This window comes from Chiloscyllium plagiosum, chromosome 18, assembly GCF_004010195.1.
Source record: "Chiloscyllium plagiosum isolate BGI_BamShark_2017 chromosome 18, ASM401019v2, whole genome shotgun sequence".
Classification (NCBI taxonomy): domain Eukaryota; kingdom Metazoa; phylum Chordata; class Chondrichthyes; order Orectolobiformes; family Hemiscylliidae; genus Chiloscyllium; species Chiloscyllium plagiosum.
In genome coordinates, this window is record NC_057727.1 from 21,931,862 (window position 1) to 21,951,177 (window position 19,316).

The following is a 19,316-nucleotide window of genomic DNA, read 5'->3' on the forward strand; positions in this document are numbered from 1 at the left end:
ACGGGGTGGCATGGTGACTCAGTGGTTAGCACTGCTGTCTCTCAGCGCCAGCATCCTGGGTTTGATTCCAGCCTTGGGTAGTCCTGCGTGGAGTTTGCAATATTCTGTGTCTTTATGGGTTTCTTCTGGGGGCTCCAGTTTCCTCCCACAGTTCAAAGATGTACAGGCTAGGTGGATTAGCCATGGGAAATGCAGGGTTGGGTCTGGGTGGGATTGGATGCTCTTTGGAGAGTCAGTGTGGACTTAATGGGCTGAATGGCCTGCTTCCACACTGTAGGGATTCTATGACTACTTGACAGTATAGTTAGGAGAGGCTACAAGGAGGATGGTATAAGAACTCAAAAATAAAAGTTTGTGGTTGATGCAGGACATGGAATCACAGTGTTTTTACCTAGTTCTCAAAATCTGATATCCATTCTTGGAATATTTAACACTAATGAAATATAGAAAACGAACTGGGAAAGCCCATATTAAATGCTAATGGCCCCAGTTTAAAAGATACAAAAACAGGAGTTTTGTACAAATTTCCTACAGCTGATTCAATTATAGCTTTAAAACAATTGATAAACCCACAATACTTGGAAAGAACATGTTGACTTTATTGTACAATACAACCATTCTAATATTAACATTAAATGTAATGTATATTTTTCAAATGATACTGCAGCATCTGAATTAAACCAATTGCCCCTGATAAATGCAACAAAATCAAAATGTTTGAGTTTTTAAAAAACTCATTTGACAACAGTTACAAAATAATTATAAAGCAAATGACAGCAAAGTGCTCACTCTCAGTCTCAGAATGCTGGATGGAAGTACAGGAGGATGGAGGAGGAAGGTAATTTAAAGTTGTCGCGCAAATAGGAGGACAGTGTGGCTTTTGGCAGCACACATGCTGCACTCAGCTGATTTAAACTTGTATTTGGTGAATTCCACAATCTAATTGGTCGGGTGGGGGCTCAAAGCAGTTACCTTGATATGGTGTAGCTGCATATTAACACATCTCTTCAGTAAAATCTTCAAACATTCCTGTTTACAAGTCATAATGTTAAAAAAAACGTGAAAACAGTTCATGAGGTTATTGTCTTTATTCACTTGGAATGATTTTAATTCCTTCTTTCCTCTGCAGCTCATCATGCTCCCTTGGGTGAAAGGCTTTTCCGATGCTCCATTGCAGCACGTTGCTAGCAGTACTGCTGGTCTTTACATCATTGAGATTGCTTCTTTTACTTCCCTTCAGTTCTTGCATGGAAACAACTGGGATTCAGGAACTACATGACAGTGCGCTGGGTAAGGCAACAGACCTGATCCTCAGTCTGTTTTACTTTTTATAATGTACTGTATGTGCCCATTTGTCTTCACTTTCAGAAACTGCACCAACAACTGTTTGGATCCTTCTGCCTAGGAGGAGGGGGTGAAGAAAGACCCCCAAAGCCCAAGATGTGAAAAAGCAGAGGAGAATTCTTACAAAAGATAACTGTTCTTTAGTTCAGTCACTGACTAAAGTTGTGCCAGATGGTTGAAGGCAAAATCAAAGTAGGTAATGAAAGGGAGGGCAGAGATAAAATAACAAAGGATAAAAGAAAACTATAAATACTTTCTTTCCCATTTCTTGAGTTTTAAAAAAAAAGTCATCAGATTCGTGATATTTCAGGAGTAAGAGATTCATGACAATTGCTGGCATTATCAATAAAACACTTGGGATTTATCTCTGCATTCGGTTTATGGCCAAAAACCCTTGAAGGACAGCTAACAAAATACAGCATATTTTTATTTCCTTTTCGAAAAAGGATCCAAAAAAACAGCCACACATGAAAAACATTTATTTAACTGCAAGCAAGGAAGTGGTAGCCTTCATAGAAGGGGAAATTAGGCAGATATCAAAACACCTATGTTCGCATTGAAAGGTAGCTTAAAGCAAATATTTTTGTTTTGTATATTCAAAAAGAAAGTTGTGCTCCACCTGTCGAAAAGAGTTGGAAAAAAAAAAATGAAGATATCCAAGGTAAAATAGATTTCACATCTCCTCAGTCGAAGAACTGAAGTGGGGGTGGACAAAAAAAACTCTTTTAAAAGCAAGTAATTTACAGTTAACTGCTGAACATATCTGAAATTCTTACAAGTTAATTCCTTTCCAGCACTCATCTTGTACAAAATGGTAACAGGCTAAGATAGATCAGTTAACGTACTTGACAACAGACACGGCCACATGTTTATTAATGTGACTTCTCTGGAGTTCCATAGGCAGGATTGTATGGGGGCTGTACAGCGGGATTGTATGGAGGCTGTGCAGCGGGATTGTATGGTGGCTGTGCAGCGGGATTGTACGGTGGCTGTCCTGGATAAGGCGCATTTGCACTAGCTGAAATTAAAACAGAATAGATCATTAGTGTTGAATATAAAGACATTTACACATTTCTCTGTTAAAGTTACACAGGGATCCTGAACAAACAAACAGTGAAGCTGTCTATCCTCATCCCAACCCCATGTGTTCCCACAATCCTTTACTTCTTTTCCTTGCTTCTAACCGCTTAAAAAGGTAAGAACGGCTTGTATTTTAAGCACCAATTCCAGCAGACTCACTATTGTCCATCGTTGTTCCATCTGCTCTCAATCGAATTGTCCTCAACACCTTCCTCTACTTTTGAAGGTGGCATCACTGTCGAGTTGACTAGCAGTTACTCATTTCCATTCCTGGTAATTGAGCAACCCATCGCACTCCCCACTTTTATCAAATGCAGGAGGGATCACTGGTTTTGTAGCTGTAGACATGCCGCCTCCTTCCACAATCTCTGATTTTCATGAGCAGTCACATATCGTCATCCTGTGGGATTTTGTTTTAAATTAAAAAGCCTACAGATTCAACTGTCTTGAAAGATCTCACTCCATGAACACGCAGTGGGGAAACAGACTGCAAGAATTCAAGAGCGGGAATACCGAAAAATATTTAAACCCGGAATACTTTAAACTTTTTGGGAATTTACAGCGGTGAAGGTGAATTACACCAGAGACACACTGGTGTAAGAACAACAATCAAGCATTTGTTCCAGAACTAAGTAGGTGATTATGTCACTCAGGCAGTAATCCAAACTTTCTGACTACTAATCCAGTGAAAGTGAATTTAAGTCCTACAATAGCAGTTTGGAATTTGATTTCAGCTTAGATACAAATCTGCAACAGGTAAAGTAAAAGAGACAACATCATTATCGGACTGTCCAGAAAACTGGTTCACTAATGTCCTCTACAGATGGAAGTGAGCTCTGTATACCCAGTCCAGTCTATCAGAGGTTTGTCTCCTACACCAACTGCCCCCTGAAGTGGCAAAGCATGCCACTTATTATTCTTTTTAGCAATTAAATCAACAGACATTCCTCCCCCCCCCCCCCCCCAAGAAGGCAGCCCACTGCCACCTCCTTAAAGTTAATTATTGATGGTCAATACATCCTGAAACTAAATAAAATCCAAAAGAACCGTGGATGCTGTAAATCAGAGACAAAATTGGAAACTGCTGGAAAAGCTCAGCGGATCTGGCAGCATCGGTGGAGAAATCAGAGTTAACCTTTTGGGCTGTGGAAGTGAGGAAGGCTCACTCAATCCGAAATGTTAACTCTGATTTCTTTCAATATGCTGCCAATATCCTGAAACTACTGTCACAGGAATGAGAGCTCACAATACTAGAGTACTTCAATGTCCTGGGATCAACAAACAATGAGCTAAAACAGCTTTCTCCTGAGTATGTAACGGACTGTGTAAGTGAGCTTGAGGTAAGAATATCTTCAAGTTAAAGGAGGGAAATGGAAAGTGTAGAAGTGACTCAAACTCTGTCTATGATAGCCTAAAATATGTTAGCTTGGTCATTGGCTTTTTGGAAACTGAGACAATAATAACTGCACAGCAATTCAAGAAGGCAGGATACTAAACACTTGTGGTTAACTATTGATTGGACAGGAGTCCAAGCATATGCTTTTCTCGTCAAAGTTTTATTACAACATGCCAAGTTCACACTCCAATGACCCTCAGTTAACATATCACCATCAGCTATCCCTTGGTCCAATGTGGCCTCAGGACACCCTGCCAGGTGTGACTAGAAAATAAATTCCCTCTTTTAAAAAACATTTTAAAAGAAATTGATATGCTGAACAATAATCATGAAAAACAAGCAGAAATAAAAAAAGACAACATTGTGCAATATGACATTATATTCCTCTTTTTGCTGTACATTAAATTCCAAATGCCCTTTATCCAGTATTTCTAAAAGTTTCTCAAAATTTGCTCTTTCCTTTGTAAAGCAGTCAGATTGCACTATCCACCCACTTCAACTTGAAGATTTTCCTGTTCACAAGCCTGTTTTAAAACTGCAATATCAATTTGTCTACTTTCATTCATGCATTTTGTTGACTGTATATCATCCCATAGGGACTTTTGACCAATGTAGCACTCAATGGGTATTGCTACTGAATCCTTTTAGAATTTATTCCAATGTTTTCCATCAAAAACAATTATCACTATCACTTGAACAAAAAGCTTTCTGCTATTAGAAAAGGTATTTTTTTTAAAAAAAATCACTCTTCAAATCTTCTCAGCTTCTCAAGCTAAAAAGGACAACACTTACCAGTCTCTCTACTCTAAAAAGAAAAATTATAAACTCATCTACATTTGAGAATCCTTCACAGATTTGCAAAAGAAGGATAACTAAAAACTAAATAGGTTTCACATTCCTGTCACCTCTCAAATGACAAACTTCAGAACAAAATGCTCCATGTTAAGTTTCTTAATGTTTTGATTGTTCAAATCATATCTTCCACTTGGGGAGTTTTCATAATCGTACTCAATTCTAAGAACTTAAAACTGGCAATGCATCTTGTTTGGGTGCCTAGTCAATTCAGGTGTCTCATTCAATTTCACAATTTTTCCATTTCAGTTTTGGAAGCCGCTGCACAGACAGTCATGAGACCTTACTAGCTGCAATGGGGCTAATATTTTCTAAATATTTTCTCAAAGTTATGTTTGGTTTCTTGTTCTTGCCTTTAAGTTTACATGTTTCTACCAATTCATTGGCAACTCTTGCTTATTGAGCATACTGGAGCACTGCCTACAACATGTAATGAGCTGAAAATGTGTTGCTGGAAAAGCGCAGGTCAGGCAGCATCCAGGGAACAGGAGAATCAACGTTTCTGGCATAAGCCCTTCTTCAGGAAAGCCTTTCCTGAAGAAGGGCTTATGCCCGAAACGTCGATTCTCCTGTTCCCTGGATGCTGCCTGACCTGCTGCGCTTTTCCAGCAACACATTTTCAGCTCTGATCTCCAGCATCTGCAGACCTCACTTTCTCCTACAACATGTAATGACATTCCATTCCCAAGCTACAAACCAGTCTGTATATCACATTACTCATACTTAAGAAGTTTATTCCTGAAGTATGTTATAATAATCTACTTACTTGCCACAGTATCTTGATATGAAGGTGGTTGTCCAGAATATGGAGTTGGATATGGTGGTGGATAGGCACTACTTGGAGGATAGGGACCCATAGCTGGTGCTGGCTGCATTGGCATTGGAGAATATCCTTGGTATGGAACGAAACCTTGTGCTGGTACGTGTGGTTGCTGTGGGTATGCAGACTGTACCACTGTAGTTGTAGTTGAACTCGTAACCACAGCTAAAAGAGAATGACAGACAAATATCAATTCATTCATCAAAACTAATTCAGCTTTTATCATCAAATGTGTTAAAAAGGAAAGGGTCCTTGGAGAACGGTGACAAACAAAATTTGTAAAATTCTCCCCAACCAAAAACAGATTGGGGTATAGATTATATAGTCAAGGCAAAAATCACCTTTTAAATCTCCTGCATTAGAGGAAATATTGCAGCTGAAGTGAGCTTAAGGACAGCATACATTTCCCCCCTTTGTGTGGTGGCAAGGATTTGTTCGTTTGTCTTTCTCTCAGCTTTTATTGGGTGAAGTGGGGATTGGCATCTCCGATTCTGGATATCAACCCTCACCATGATTTAAGGGCTGAATTGACTCACGCATCTTTCGTTAACATGAGTTGGCTGTAATGCAATCGGGTGAATAGGGAACACTGTTCCTAAGGTGACAGTGAGGTCTGCAGATTTTAGAGATCAGAGTTGAGTGTGTATTGCTGGAAAAGCACAGCACATCAGGCAGAATCAGAGGAACAGTAAAGTCAATGTCTCGGGACGGGGCACTTCATCAGGAATGAGGCTGGGAGCCTCTGGGGTGAAGAGATAAATGGGATGGGGCCGGGGGGGGTGGTGCTGGGGAGAAGGTAGCTGAGAGTGCGATAGATGGGTGGGTAAAGGTGAAAGGTCAGAGAGGAGTGGATAGGTGGGAAGGAAGATTGACAGGTGGGACAGGTCATGAGAGTGGTGCTGAGCTGGAAGGTTTGAACTGGGGTAAGGTGGGGAGCTGAGGAGGGGAAATGAGATAACTGGTGAAGTCCACATTTTATGTCATGGGGTTGAAGGATTCCGAGGCGGAAGATAAGGTGTTCTTTCTCCAGGCGTTGGGTGGTGAGGGAGTGGTGATGGAGGAGGCCCAGGACCTGCATGTCCTCAGCAGAGTGGGAGGGGGAGTGGAAGTGTTAAGCCACGGGGTGGTGGGGGCGCTCTGCAAGAAGGTGTCCAGTCTCCCCAACATAGAGGAGACTGTATTGGGAGCAACTGATACAATAAGTTATACGTATGGAAGTGCAGATGAAACTTTGATGGATGTGGAAGGCTCCTTTGGAGGGAGGTGGTGTGGGCACAGGTTTTGCAATTCCTGCAGTCACAGGAGAAGGTACCAGGAGGCAAGGGTGGCTTATCAGGGGGCGTGGACCTGACCAGGTAGTCGCAGAGGGAACAGTCTTTGTGGAAAGTAGATAGGCGTGGGGAGGGAAATATATTCCTGGTGGTGGGGTCTATTTGTAGGTGGCTGAACTGTTGGCAGATGATGCGGTTTATGCGGAAGTTGGTGGGGTGGAAGAGGAGGACCGGGGGATTCTGTTGTTGTTGCAATTGGAGGGGTGGGGTTAGATGGTGGAGGTGCAGGACGTGGATGAGCTGCATTGGAGGGCATCTTCAACCATGTGGGAGGGGACATTGCGGTCTTTAAAGAAGGAGGCCATCTGGTGTGTTCTGTGGTGGAACTGGTCCTCCTGGGAGCAGATGCGGCTGAGGCGGAGGAATTGGGAATACAGGATAGCATTTTTGTAGGAGGTAGGGTGTGGGAGGTGTAATCCAGGTAGCTGTGGGAGTTGGTGGGTTTGTTAAAAATGTCAGTGTCGAGTCGGTCCTCGTGGATGGAGATAGAGAGGTCTAGGAATGGGAGGGAAGTGTCAGAGATAATCCAGGTGAATTTAAGGTTGGGGTGGAATGCCTTGGTGAAGCTGATGAATTGTTCCGTGGTGCCGATGCAGTCATCAATGTAGCGGAGGAAAAGGTGGAGTGTGGTGCCGGTGTAACTACTGAAGGCAGACTGTTCTATATAGCCACTTTCCTGCTCCTCAGATGCTGCCTGACCAGCTGTGCTTTTCCAGCAACACATTCTCAACACTGTTCCTAAAACAGGAAGTTTTAAAGTGTGCGTTGGCTATAATACGATTACATTGCCAACACTGTGTATTTGCACTGCCCAATTTTTGTATAGCATGGGGTCGCACAGGGACACAACTATCATATTCTGGAAGAAATAACTAAATATCATTTTCAATCATTATCCTAAACATCATGTAATTATTATTACTCCCCCACTGTCATTTCATTTACTTGGCCTACCTTCTTCCTGACAACCCACCCTGTCTCTTGTCGTTGGCTGGATACAATGCAATGCCAAACTCTCCCAAAGATAATCCAGAAATGCCTGCCCCTCTCACTATCAAGTCATTATAGGAGTAATTAAAATTGCCAATACCTACTCTCTGATGTTTAAAGCTCTTCATAAATTCCTTGCAGATTAATTTATCTATATTTGTCTCACGAGCTAATGGGTCTACAGATTACACCAAGCAACTTCATTGTACCCTTCTTATCCCTTAACTGTCACCAAACCAATTTCTTTCTCCAGTATTGCAATGCTCTCCTTAACCAAAAATGCCACTCTTCCTCCTGTTTATTTCTTTTCCTATCTTTCCTGAACATTTTGACCTAGGAATATTTAGCATCTATACCTACCCTGGCTTGAACAAGATCTTTTATTGTTACAAAATCACAGTGCCACAAGATAGTCTGTCCCTGTAACTTTCAAACCTTGTTAACTATACGCCATGCAGTGAAACTCACCATTTCCTCCCTTATTTTGATTTCAGCTACATTTCTCTACTTTAGCACTGTCAGCCTCTCCCAGCATTTCATGCATCCTGTTTTTATTTGATAGTAGTTTCTCCTGGTTTCCAGTCCCCTGCTAAATTAGTTTAATTCCTCACTACCAAAACACCTTGCAACAAACTCAGACCAGCTCTGTTCAGATGCAGCCATTCCTGCTAGTGCCATCTCTGCTAGAGAGAGTCCCAGTATCCCAGGAAATTAAAGCCCCCCATTCCTCACCATCTTTCCAGCTATGAGTTCATCTGTCTTACCTTCCAATTTCTGTACTCATGTTTTTGATGGCTTATCCTGCTTTCATCTTCAAAATGTTACGTGCCCCTCTCCCCATCTCACCTGACCATTTAAAGTCAGAGTCATACAGCAGAGAAAAAGACCCTTTGGTCCAACCAGTCCATGACCACCATAATCCCAAACTAAACTAGTCCCACCTGCCTGTGTTTGGCCCATATTCCCTCTTAATCATGTATAATCTAGACTTCTAAGCGTCCACCACTTCATTCCACACAAGGACCACACTGCGTAAAAACATTGCCCCACGTCTTTTTAAAAAACTTTCTCCTCTCACCTTAAAAAAAAATGCCCTCTAATCTTGAAATTGCTCATCGTAGTGAAAAGACACCTGCTTTTCACCTTATCTATACCCTCATGATTTTTTAAACCTCTATAAGCTCAACCTCCTCCGCTCCAGAGAGAAAGGTCCCGGCCTATCCAGCTTCTTCCCATAACTCAAACCCTCCATTCCTGGCAGCATCTTGGTAAATCTCTTTTGAACCATCTCCAGTTGAATAATATCCTTCCTGTAACAGGGTGACCAGAATTGGCCACTGTATGCCAGACGAGGCCTCAATGTTCTATACAACCTCAACATGACAGGCTTATTCATCTTCTAGTTGTGTGACCTCATGAAGTGGACAAAGACCACTGCATTACATTAGTTGGTAAAGTCAAAAGTACTTCTGAGAGACCACTAGATCAAATCCTTTCTTCATCAGCTCCCAAGAACAAGATTGTGGAAGTTGGTAGATACTGACAAAATGTGAAAGGATTCTGGTTTAACACAGATGTTGCAATTTTAATTAGTTTGACCAATAAAGGAAGAGCATGTGATTCAATTTTAGTTATGGATGTTACTATGAAGCACTATAATGTCTGAACTTCTTACTAGAAATGTTGTATTAGATTTGTTTTGATTAAATAAATAACAGATAAGTCAATGGAGGTGAAATGTTATTACTATGGCCATTTGAAAGGTTCTCTCAGGCTCCTGCTAAGTGAAATATTTCCAGTTTGGACTGTATGATGCTGCATGAGCAGATTCAGCTGAATGACTCAGTCAGGAAGCCAGCAGCTTGTGGTCAATTACAATCAGTGAGGGAAATCAAACTTTTTCCCCTCCATGCGCATTGCCCAGAATATTTTTAGATTCTGGAAGCTCAAGTTAAAAAGAAGTACAGCTTGGTTCTTAAACAAATAGTAAAACAGGGTTCCAGAGATTTTCCTGTTCCATTTCCTTAAATGCAAAGCACTGACGTCCTATTAATTTGAAATATTTACTATTAACCAAGGCCACACAAAGTTAAGTTCCAACCAGGTGACATGGGAAGTAACAACAGAGCCCTGTAACCCAACCCTCAAAGTCCTTTCACTGCACAAGCATGAAACCTATTGACACATACTTAGCATTGGAAACAGAAAGTTAGCACTTGGGAAGCCGACACTTTTACTCAAATATTATTGAGAAAACGTTGTTTTGGTTTTTTATGACGTCAGTGAGTGCCGTTTCCGTTGGCAATGGTCTAAAATGGAATCAATTTATTTCAGGATGTACAGCAAATGAGACAAAACATTATAAAAAGGCCCGTATTCAAAAATGACAGAGTCACACAGTCAGTGGTGCAAAATAGGGCAGTCAGCCCACCAGGACCAGAGTTTTAAAGAGTTACTGATACATCTCCAAGTTGCTGCTGGAAGGGAACCATGAGAATGGTTATGGGTGCACTTGAAAACAGAAACTGTAATTTTAATGTCAGAAATGGTCAAAGAAGATTAGAGTGGAGACCAAAGGCTGTTGGATTGAAGGGGAAAGGCAGGTGGCAGTAGCTGGTCATGTGACAGAGTGTCCATTCACCCGGAGCTAGCAACTCAAGTGAAAATGATTTCCACTTCACAGCAACGTATTAGTGACAGTACAATCCCACACAAGTGCTAAAATGTCCCTCATTACACCCATGGGTACTTGGGTAATAAAATGGGGAAGGTGACAGGGTAGTGGGTTGTAATATCTTTGGAGAGGGTGAGCAAGCTCACCCACAGTCACCTGCATTTATTTGGAGCCAGTTATGGTAAAACAGATAAAACTCAGTTAGGAACAATTCTGTAGCTTCTACTCACAAAGCAACCCAAGAAACACTTAGAACAGTACAGCACAGGCCATTTGGCCCATGATGGTATGATGAACATGACGCTAAATTAATCTAATCCCTTCTACCTGCCATTGGTCCATTTACTTCATTTCTTGCATATTCACATGCTTATCTAAAAGTCCCTTAAATACCCCTATCATATCTGCTTCCACCATACCCCAGGCAGGGCATTCCAGACTCCTACCACACTCGGTATAAAAACATGCACCTCAGATCGCCTTTTAACTTTTCTCCCTCTCTCACTTTAAATGCATCCGCCTACTATTAGACATTTCAACTCTGGGGAAAAAAGATAGGATTAACAGTCAAAATCCATTTACCACTAGCTTTGTGTACTTACACTGCACAACTTGCATTTGCCTGATAGTACTCATTCTCAGTTGGATGGCTTTCTTACTTTTACTCACCAGATTTCAATTTTCAGACATACATATTATTAGGAGATCCCCCACAATAGCTTAGATGGAGAATGATGAAAATGATGCAAATGCAAAATCCAAACACAGCGATTGTAACAATATAAAATTAAAAATGTCCATATGCAACAGATCAACTATACACAGCTGTCAAAGCAATCCATGTGGAGTGTGGTGAGCCCTCAGAGTCTTACAGTTACTTCAAATTCCAGAGGGTCACAGTCCTGACAAAATTGTTAAAATTTGCAGATGATGGCAGCCTAGAGAAGGTCAGTGAAAATTGGAAGAGGCAACTCAATTTACAAACTGTGTGGATAGGCCTGGAGCATCGGAGGCTGAGGGGTGACCTCATTAAGGTTTAAAATAATGAGGGACATGGGGGAATCCAGAACTAGAGGGACTAAGGGGCAACTTTTTCACGCAGAGGGTGGTGCATGTATGGAATGAGCTGCCAGAGGAAGTGGTAGAGGTTGGTACAATTACAGCATTTAAAAAGGCACTTAGATAGATATATGAATAAGAATGATTTTAGAGGAATGGTGACCAAGTGCTGGCAAATGGAACTAGATTACTTAGTCTAGGATATCTGGTCAGCATGGACGAAGGGTCTGTTTCCATGCTGTACATCCCTATGACCTTATGTAAGTGGGCAGAACAGTGACATATGAAATTTAATGAAGACAAATGTAAAGTCCTAGCAGAACAGCATAGGAACTCAAGGGGTAAGAACAAGATTAGACATTTGAGCCCTCAACCCCGCTCTATCATTGGCACGGTGGCACAGCGGTTAGCACTGCTGCCTCACAGTGCCAGAGACCCGGGTTCAATTCCCGCCTCAGGCGACTCTGTGGAGTTTGCACATTCTCCCAGTGTCTGCGTGGGTTTCCTCCGGGTGCTCCAGTTCCCCTCCATGTAGGGGAATGGGTCTTGGTGGGTTGCACTTAGACGGGTCGGTGTGGACTTGTTGGGCCGAAGGGCCTGTTTCCACACTGTAAGCAAACTAAATAAAATCTAATCTAAGATCATGAACAAATCACTGGCTTCAAGTTGACTTGCATTCCTGCTTCCCATATCCCTCCATTCCCTGAGAAACAAAAACACTGTCTATATGTCTCAGTCTTAAACATATTCAACAATTCAAACCTCTGAAGTAGAGAATTGTTTCAGTGAAGACATTTCTCACCTATGTCTTAAAGAATTGGTCCCCTCATTCCCAGACCTTGTGTGTGTGTTCTGGACTTCCCTAGTCAGGGGAAACAATATCTCTGAAGCCCTCTCTTGTATGTTTCAGTGAAATCACCTCTCATTCTTCTAAAGTCCGATGAACATATGCCAAACTTACCCAGCCAATCATCACAGATCAACTCGGGAGTACACAGATAATTATAATAAACCTTCACTGTGCCACATACCATACAAATAGATCACTGCTATAACTATGAAAACTTTGCACAGTATTATAGATGGAGTCTCAAAGCAGGACACTTCTGCAGCAAGACTCCCTTACTCTTGCACTCTAAGCCCTTTCCAATAAAGGCTGGCGTGTGATTAGTCGTCCTGTTTGCTCACTGTATCTGCACGCAAATGTACTATGCTCTGTTAGAGGATACCCAAGTCCCTCTGAAGATCAACACTTATGAATTTAAAAAGAAGTTTATCTTTCTGTTCTTACACCAAAGTGAAAAGCTGACCATTTTCCCCCACATTATATTCCATCTTCCAATTTGTTGTCTACTCACTTAAGTGGTGAGAAGGACATAAGGAGGCTGCAAAAGGTTATAATCTCAGCCTGCACCTTATTCTGAGTAAGCAAGATAACTTGCTCCTTACTCTTCTTCAAACTGATCAATACAGAATGTTAACACCCGAAGCCCCAGCACTGATCCTCAGGACACTCCACTAGTTAGAACCTGCTAACCTGGAAACGCCTAATCCATCTCTCAACTTCTTGGTTAACAGGTAATCACCAGTCTACCTATCTATACTAACATATTACTCCCAACTCCATAAGCCCATCTCTCATTTACTGATTTGTATGGAATCTCATCAAATGCTTTTTGGAAATCCATGTCTTCTGGTTATTCTTAATTCACTAGTTACACCCTCTTATGACTCCTACTATTTGTCAAATGCAATCTCTCGTTTTGGAAAACCACATTGACCTTGCATGATCATACTTTGATTTTCTAAGTGCATTGTTAACACTTGTTTAATCACCTCCAATTGACGTCAGGCTAACATGTCGTTTGGATTCTCTTTTCTTCCCTTTCAATAGCAATGCCAGATTTGCTAACTTTTAATTCCAATCTGCTGTAACTGTTCCAGAATCTAGGGAATTTTGGAAAATCACATCTAGGACATTGGCTTTCTCTACAACTCTCTTTTAAAACCCTGGGATGTTGGCATTGGATGCTGGGGATTTTCTTAATTGTAGTCCTTTAAAAGGACAAAAGAACAGATGAATTACATACACTATGAATAAATGGGGGGGAGACAAACGCAGGAGAGAGAAGCAGAGACCATGTGACAGAGCGAGCGAGCATGCACGGGTCAGGTGGAGACAGGGAGAGACAGACACTCACTTAGCATTCTTGATTAAGAATTACAATTATTACATAATTATTGATTATGCTGCTCAATTTCTTGATCCACTGGAGGCAGTAGAGAAAAGTCTCTCAAATCTCCAAGAATCTGAGCAATGAAGTAGGACAGCAGAAGAATCCATACAATGATTTTATAGGCATGCTTAATGCTCGTTTGGAAAACATACACCTAGGATATGACTTTAAATTGAAGTAGAGGATGAAGTACCTTTTTTATTTTAAACCTAGCCAAGATCAGTACCCATGGAGACAGCCTCATGTCGGGCTACATGTGGCCCCACCATATCATTCTGTATCTGTTAAATCTTCCTTACTATCCTGTTTTGACACCATCATCTTGACAACTTGTTACGATCTTTCTACCTTAATTAGTTTGTACAGTTTTGGATTATCTGCTACTTGGTTAGATCCTTGGCACGTGACTCTTATGGGAGAAAGTGAAGACTGCAGATGCTGGAGATCAGAGCTGAAAAATGTGTTGCTGGAAAAGCACAGCAGGTCAGGCAGCATCCAAGGCGCAGGAGAGTCGACATTTTGGGCATAAGCCCTTCTTCAGGAATGAGGCTAAGATAAAAGTAGGCTAAGATAAAAGGTAGGGAGGAGGGACTTGGGGGGAGGGGTGTTGGGAATGCGATAGGTGGAAGGAGGTTAAGGTGAGAGTGATAGGTTGGAGAGGGGGTGGGTGCGGAGAGGTCGGGAAGATGATTGCAGGTCAAGAAAGCAGTGCTGAGTCAGAGGGGACTGAGATAAGGGGGGGAGGGTGAAAATGAGGAAGCTGGAGAAATCTGCATTCATCCCTTGTGGTTGGAGGGTTCCTAGGCGGAAGATGAGGTGCTCTTCCTCCAGGCGTCGTGTTGCCATGGTCTAGCAATGGAGGTGGCCAAGGACCTGCATGGCCTTGGAGGAGTGGGAGGGGGAGTTAAACTGTTCAGCCATGGGGCGGTTGGGTTGGTTGGTGCGGATGTCTATACCTATTATGTTATCCCAGTTATTTGGTTTGTCTCCAGCACCATTTGTTTTAAATTTTTTGTAATATCTCTGTGCCTCAATCAGATCATAGACCATCCCTTCACTTGCTATTCAGCTGCTGACACTTTACTCACACCATCTGATTCTACACCCGCAAAGACTTCTTATTCAGCCTGTGGATACTGCAATCACACCGTCTGTACTACTATCTTTTGATCTCTCCACCTGTAAATTCTGCACCTGTGTGTTTGCCTTCACTTCACCTAATGACGGAGCAGTGCTCCGAAAGCTTGTGATTTCAAATAAACCTGTTGGACTATAACCTGGTGTCGCCTGACTTCTGACCTAAACTTCCAAGGACAGATATGGAAAAGTTCTTCACCATATTAATGGAAAAAGCTTCCAAGTAGGGCAATAGAGGCAAAAGGTCAAAACCATATAGAAATAGTGAACACAGTTTGGCCGGAGTCTGGAATGGTTAGCAGATGTCTAGGTGAGTGAATTGGATGGACTGAAACAATTTTCCTAAACCATGATTAATTTATGCACACTTTTCATCCATGTGGAAGTATACTATCCTTTGGATAGTGGTACAAGAGACAATATGGTATGTCCAGGATTTCACTGCAACTCGGTATTTCTTATGTGCTTGTGCTTTTCACCAAAGAGATGTACAACCTGCTTACAAAAGAACAATCCAAGGTCAAGGAACTTGCTTAAAATGATAAATCTGGGCTACTCACGCTGACGTCCCCTTCGTGCCATCTTGTACAGAAGACAACAAGGGCAGCATAAACAGAGCACAAGCGAGAAGAGAAAAATCCCAAAGAAGCTCACTCCGATTGCAACAACAGAGCTAAAACTGAGGGAGAAACAAAACAAAGCAGGTTAGCAGAAGAACTGAGAGAGGAATGAGCTATAAAGCACAGCATTTTCGTACATAAATCACTCTCATCTACCCTTCATTAAAAGCTGTAACAAACAGGAGTAAAAATATTAAAATATTTACAGATTTAGAACATCAGGATGTAAAATAGTCATTTTAAAGGATGTGGACATTGCTGGCAAAGCAAGAATTTGTTGATTTGTGGTCCATCCCTTATTGCTGTTGAAGTGAATGGCTCACTTGGTTATGTCAGAGGGCATTTAAGAGGCAACCACATCACTGCAAGTCTGGTATCATAGATAAGCCAGACCTGTTAGGGACAGCAGATCTCCCCTTCCCCAAAAGCACTTTAATTAACTAGATTGACTTTTACAACAATCACAGTCACTATTATTGATACTAGCTTTCTAATTATAGCTTTTTTAAAAATTGCTGAATTTAAATTTCACGTAGTTTGATATGAACATGGGCTGCCGATGCAATAGTCTGAGCAACTGGCTCATTAATCCAGTGACATTTACAGGGTGACGGTGCATCGTGATGTTAAAGCACAGTTATATATGGTATAAGCAAATTGCAATTTTGTGCCAAACAAGATTATTGCTGAAAACACACTCAATCTGCCTTTACTTCCTGAAAAGATAAAATTACCACAGAATTTTTCGTCCAGAGAAAGCTTGAAATATTATTTTAAATTTTTATCATTTGCATTACACAGATGATATTCTTTTGCTCCCACTAGCAACATATACTATATTGCCACATGGGATACTGTACTGGCATCAGACACTCAACAATTTCCTCAAAGCAGTCAGTCAATCACCATATAAAATCTTTTGTTTTAATGAATCTTGGCTTGACTTACTGACCACTCAATAGTGGAGGAGCAGAGATCTAATGAAATTATCACTTGCACCGATGACTCAATTCTTCTCTCGATCAATAGCATTAATTACTCCCAGAATTCAATGTTATTACAAAAAGTCATCTATCAGTGCACTAATATTCTAAATAAATCACCCAGTAAATTAATTGGACATACCAAGACAACTCATTTTATGTCAACTTGCCATCTCAAGATCCATTTTTTAAAAATAAATATTCAATAGATGATAATCTGAAAAAGGCAAATGTGGTTAACACACAGTTTTTAAAACGTATATTAGTTCCTTTCTTCAGGATGAATGGATTAAAGGACCTCCTGGTACATTCGATCCTGACTTTAGTTAAGGCTGCTATCCACAGGTCTAACATGAGCATGAGTTCAGACAGGGTTGCCTCTGCTTTCGGCTATAGTTAACATAAGGGTTGCCACAACTGCAATTAAATGGGTTTCCGGAGATTTCCTCTTAACACTTGCCCAATGCTGCAGCCATTAGTCCACAAAAACATTCTTCTCGGTGATGTGGGAGACAATGACGTATTGGTAACATCACTAACCTCTTAACACAGAACCCCAGGCTAGTGTTCTGGGGATATCATGTTGAAACCCCTAGTACCACCTGCCTGCACTTGGTCCATATCACTCCAAACATTTCTTATTCATATACTTATCCAAATGTCCTTTAAATGTTGTAATTGCACCCACATCCATCACTTCCTTCGGCAGTTCATTCCACTCACGAACTACCACATGACATTAAAGGGTATTCTAATTTGGTGTAAAAAAAAAAATGCCCCTCCTGTTCTTTTTAAAATCTTTCTTCTCTCACCTTCAAAAAAATACTAAGTCTTGAAATCCCTCATTTTAGGGGAGAGACGCCTGCCATTCACCTTACCATCATGATTTTATAAACCTCAGTCAAGGTAACCCCTCACCCTCCTATGCTCCAATGAAAAAGTCCCAGCTAATCCAGCCTCTCCTTAAAACTCAAGCCCTCCATTCCTGGCAACATCCTCATGATTTTTTTCTGATCCCTCTCCAGCTTAATCATATCCTTCCTGTAACAGGGTGACCGGAACTGGACACAGTATTCCAGAAAAGGCCTCACCAACATCCTGTATAACCTCAACATGACTTCCCAACTGCTATACCCAAAAGGACTGAGCAATAAAGGCAAGCATGCTAAACACCTTCTTAACCACCATGTCTAACCTGTGATGCAAACTTCAAAAAGAATATGCACCTGAAACCCTAGGTCTCTGTTCTACAACACTACCCAAGGCCCTCCTTTTATTTGTATAAATTCTGCCTTTGTTTGTTTTTCCAAACTGCAATACCTTTCATTTATCTAAATTAAAACTCCACTTATTACTTCTTAGCCAACTGATCAAATTGATCAAGATCCTGTTGTTCCCTTCGATAACCTCCTTCACTGTCCACTAAACCACTAATTTTGGTATCATCTGCAAATTTACTAACCATGCCCTCTATATTCCCATCCAAAGTAGTTTATATAAATGACAAACAACAGTGGACCCAGCACTGATTCCCATGGAACACACCTCCCAGTTGGTCTGCATGGGATCGGAGTACTTGGCCAGGGACTCCATCCTGCCAGTTGCTTTCCATTGGTTCACTCTCAATGGATCGCTGCTTTCCTAGATCAATTGGAAAGCAAAAAGACCCAATACCTAAGTAGCTGAGATTTGATATCCAAATAACCATCCCCCATGGAGAAGATTATCTTTTTACAACCATAATATGGTTTGTGGGAATTTGCATTGGGAAATTGATTGCCACATTTACAGCATTATAACTAACCGCACTTCAAAATTCTCTCTTTGATTACAAAGTGCTTTGAAATATCATAGACGTTGCAGATACTATGTAAATGCAATTCTTTGCTTTCATTATACAACTAGAGTCCAATTCACATCTTCCCTTATGGTGTATACACAAAGTGGTGCACTGAAATCATGGACTAATGTGGCAGTGACTGGGAGTCCCTCTGTTCTACCCCAGTCTATACTTGGGAAGACTCCAGACAGCATCAAGCACAAAAATGGGGATAAGATGATGATGACACAATCCAATGCTTTCTAAATCATTACAGTAATTTGGACTCTGCACAAAGTTGGGGTAAGGCAGCATTTATGTCTAACCCCAGTGTTTCTTGCATCTACTGCCATTTGAAGCACTCAATCTATTGGAGCTGTTACAATCTAGGTACATACACAGTACAGCTTCAGTGTTCGCCTGGTCAATAGCGTAAACTGTAGTGTAAGTATGACTTGTCTTAACTCTGTCCAGATTCCCAATCGAAGTCACTCTTTGTTATTTAAATCATAATGCTGCAGCGTAAACTTAGACAATGACAGAACTATATATATGAAGGATCTTTCATAATTAGAATACCTAGTCACCAGCATGAACCAACCAGGTCATGATCATTCTCAAAAACATAGTGACACCATGTTTACGCAGACACAACAGATTTTGACAATTTGTTTACATTTTGTTGATGACAGAAGTAGTGGTTGATGCAAATAAAGTTACAACATTTAAAAGACATTAGGGTAAATTCATGATACCAGTTCCAAAAACGCACATCCCAGATGGCCTCCTTCTTCAAGGACCGCAATTTCCCCCCCGATGTGGTCGACGATGCCCTCCACCGCATCTCTTCCACTTCCCGCTCCTCCGCCCTCGAACCCCGCCCCTCCAACCGCCACCAGGACAGAACCCCACTGGTCCTCACCTACCACCCCACCAATCTCCATGTACAGCGCATCATCCGCCGTCATTTCCGC

General features: G+C 41.4%; 1 protein-coding gene across 2 annotated transcripts in view; it reads right to left on the reverse strand.

Moving 5' to 3' along the window:
- Nucleotides 1-578: 578 nt before the first annotated feature.
- Nucleotides 579-19,316, reverse strand: part of LOC122558947 (protein shisa-5-like) — a 74,524-nt gene continuing 55,786 nt past the window's right edge. For both annotated transcript variants that reach the window (XM_043707920.1, XM_043707922.1), the window contains 3 exons: nt 15,481-15,599; nt 5,439-5,657; nt 579-2,362 (listed from right to left, as the gene is read on the reverse strand). In XM_043707920.1, coding sequence (XP_043563855.1) covers nt 2,217-2,362; nt 5,439-5,657; nt 15,481-15,599 — 484 coding nt within the window. In that variant the 3' untranslated portion in view covers nt 579-2,216. The remainder of the gene's footprint in view (nt 2,363-5,438; nt 5,658-15,480; nt 15,600-19,316) is intronic.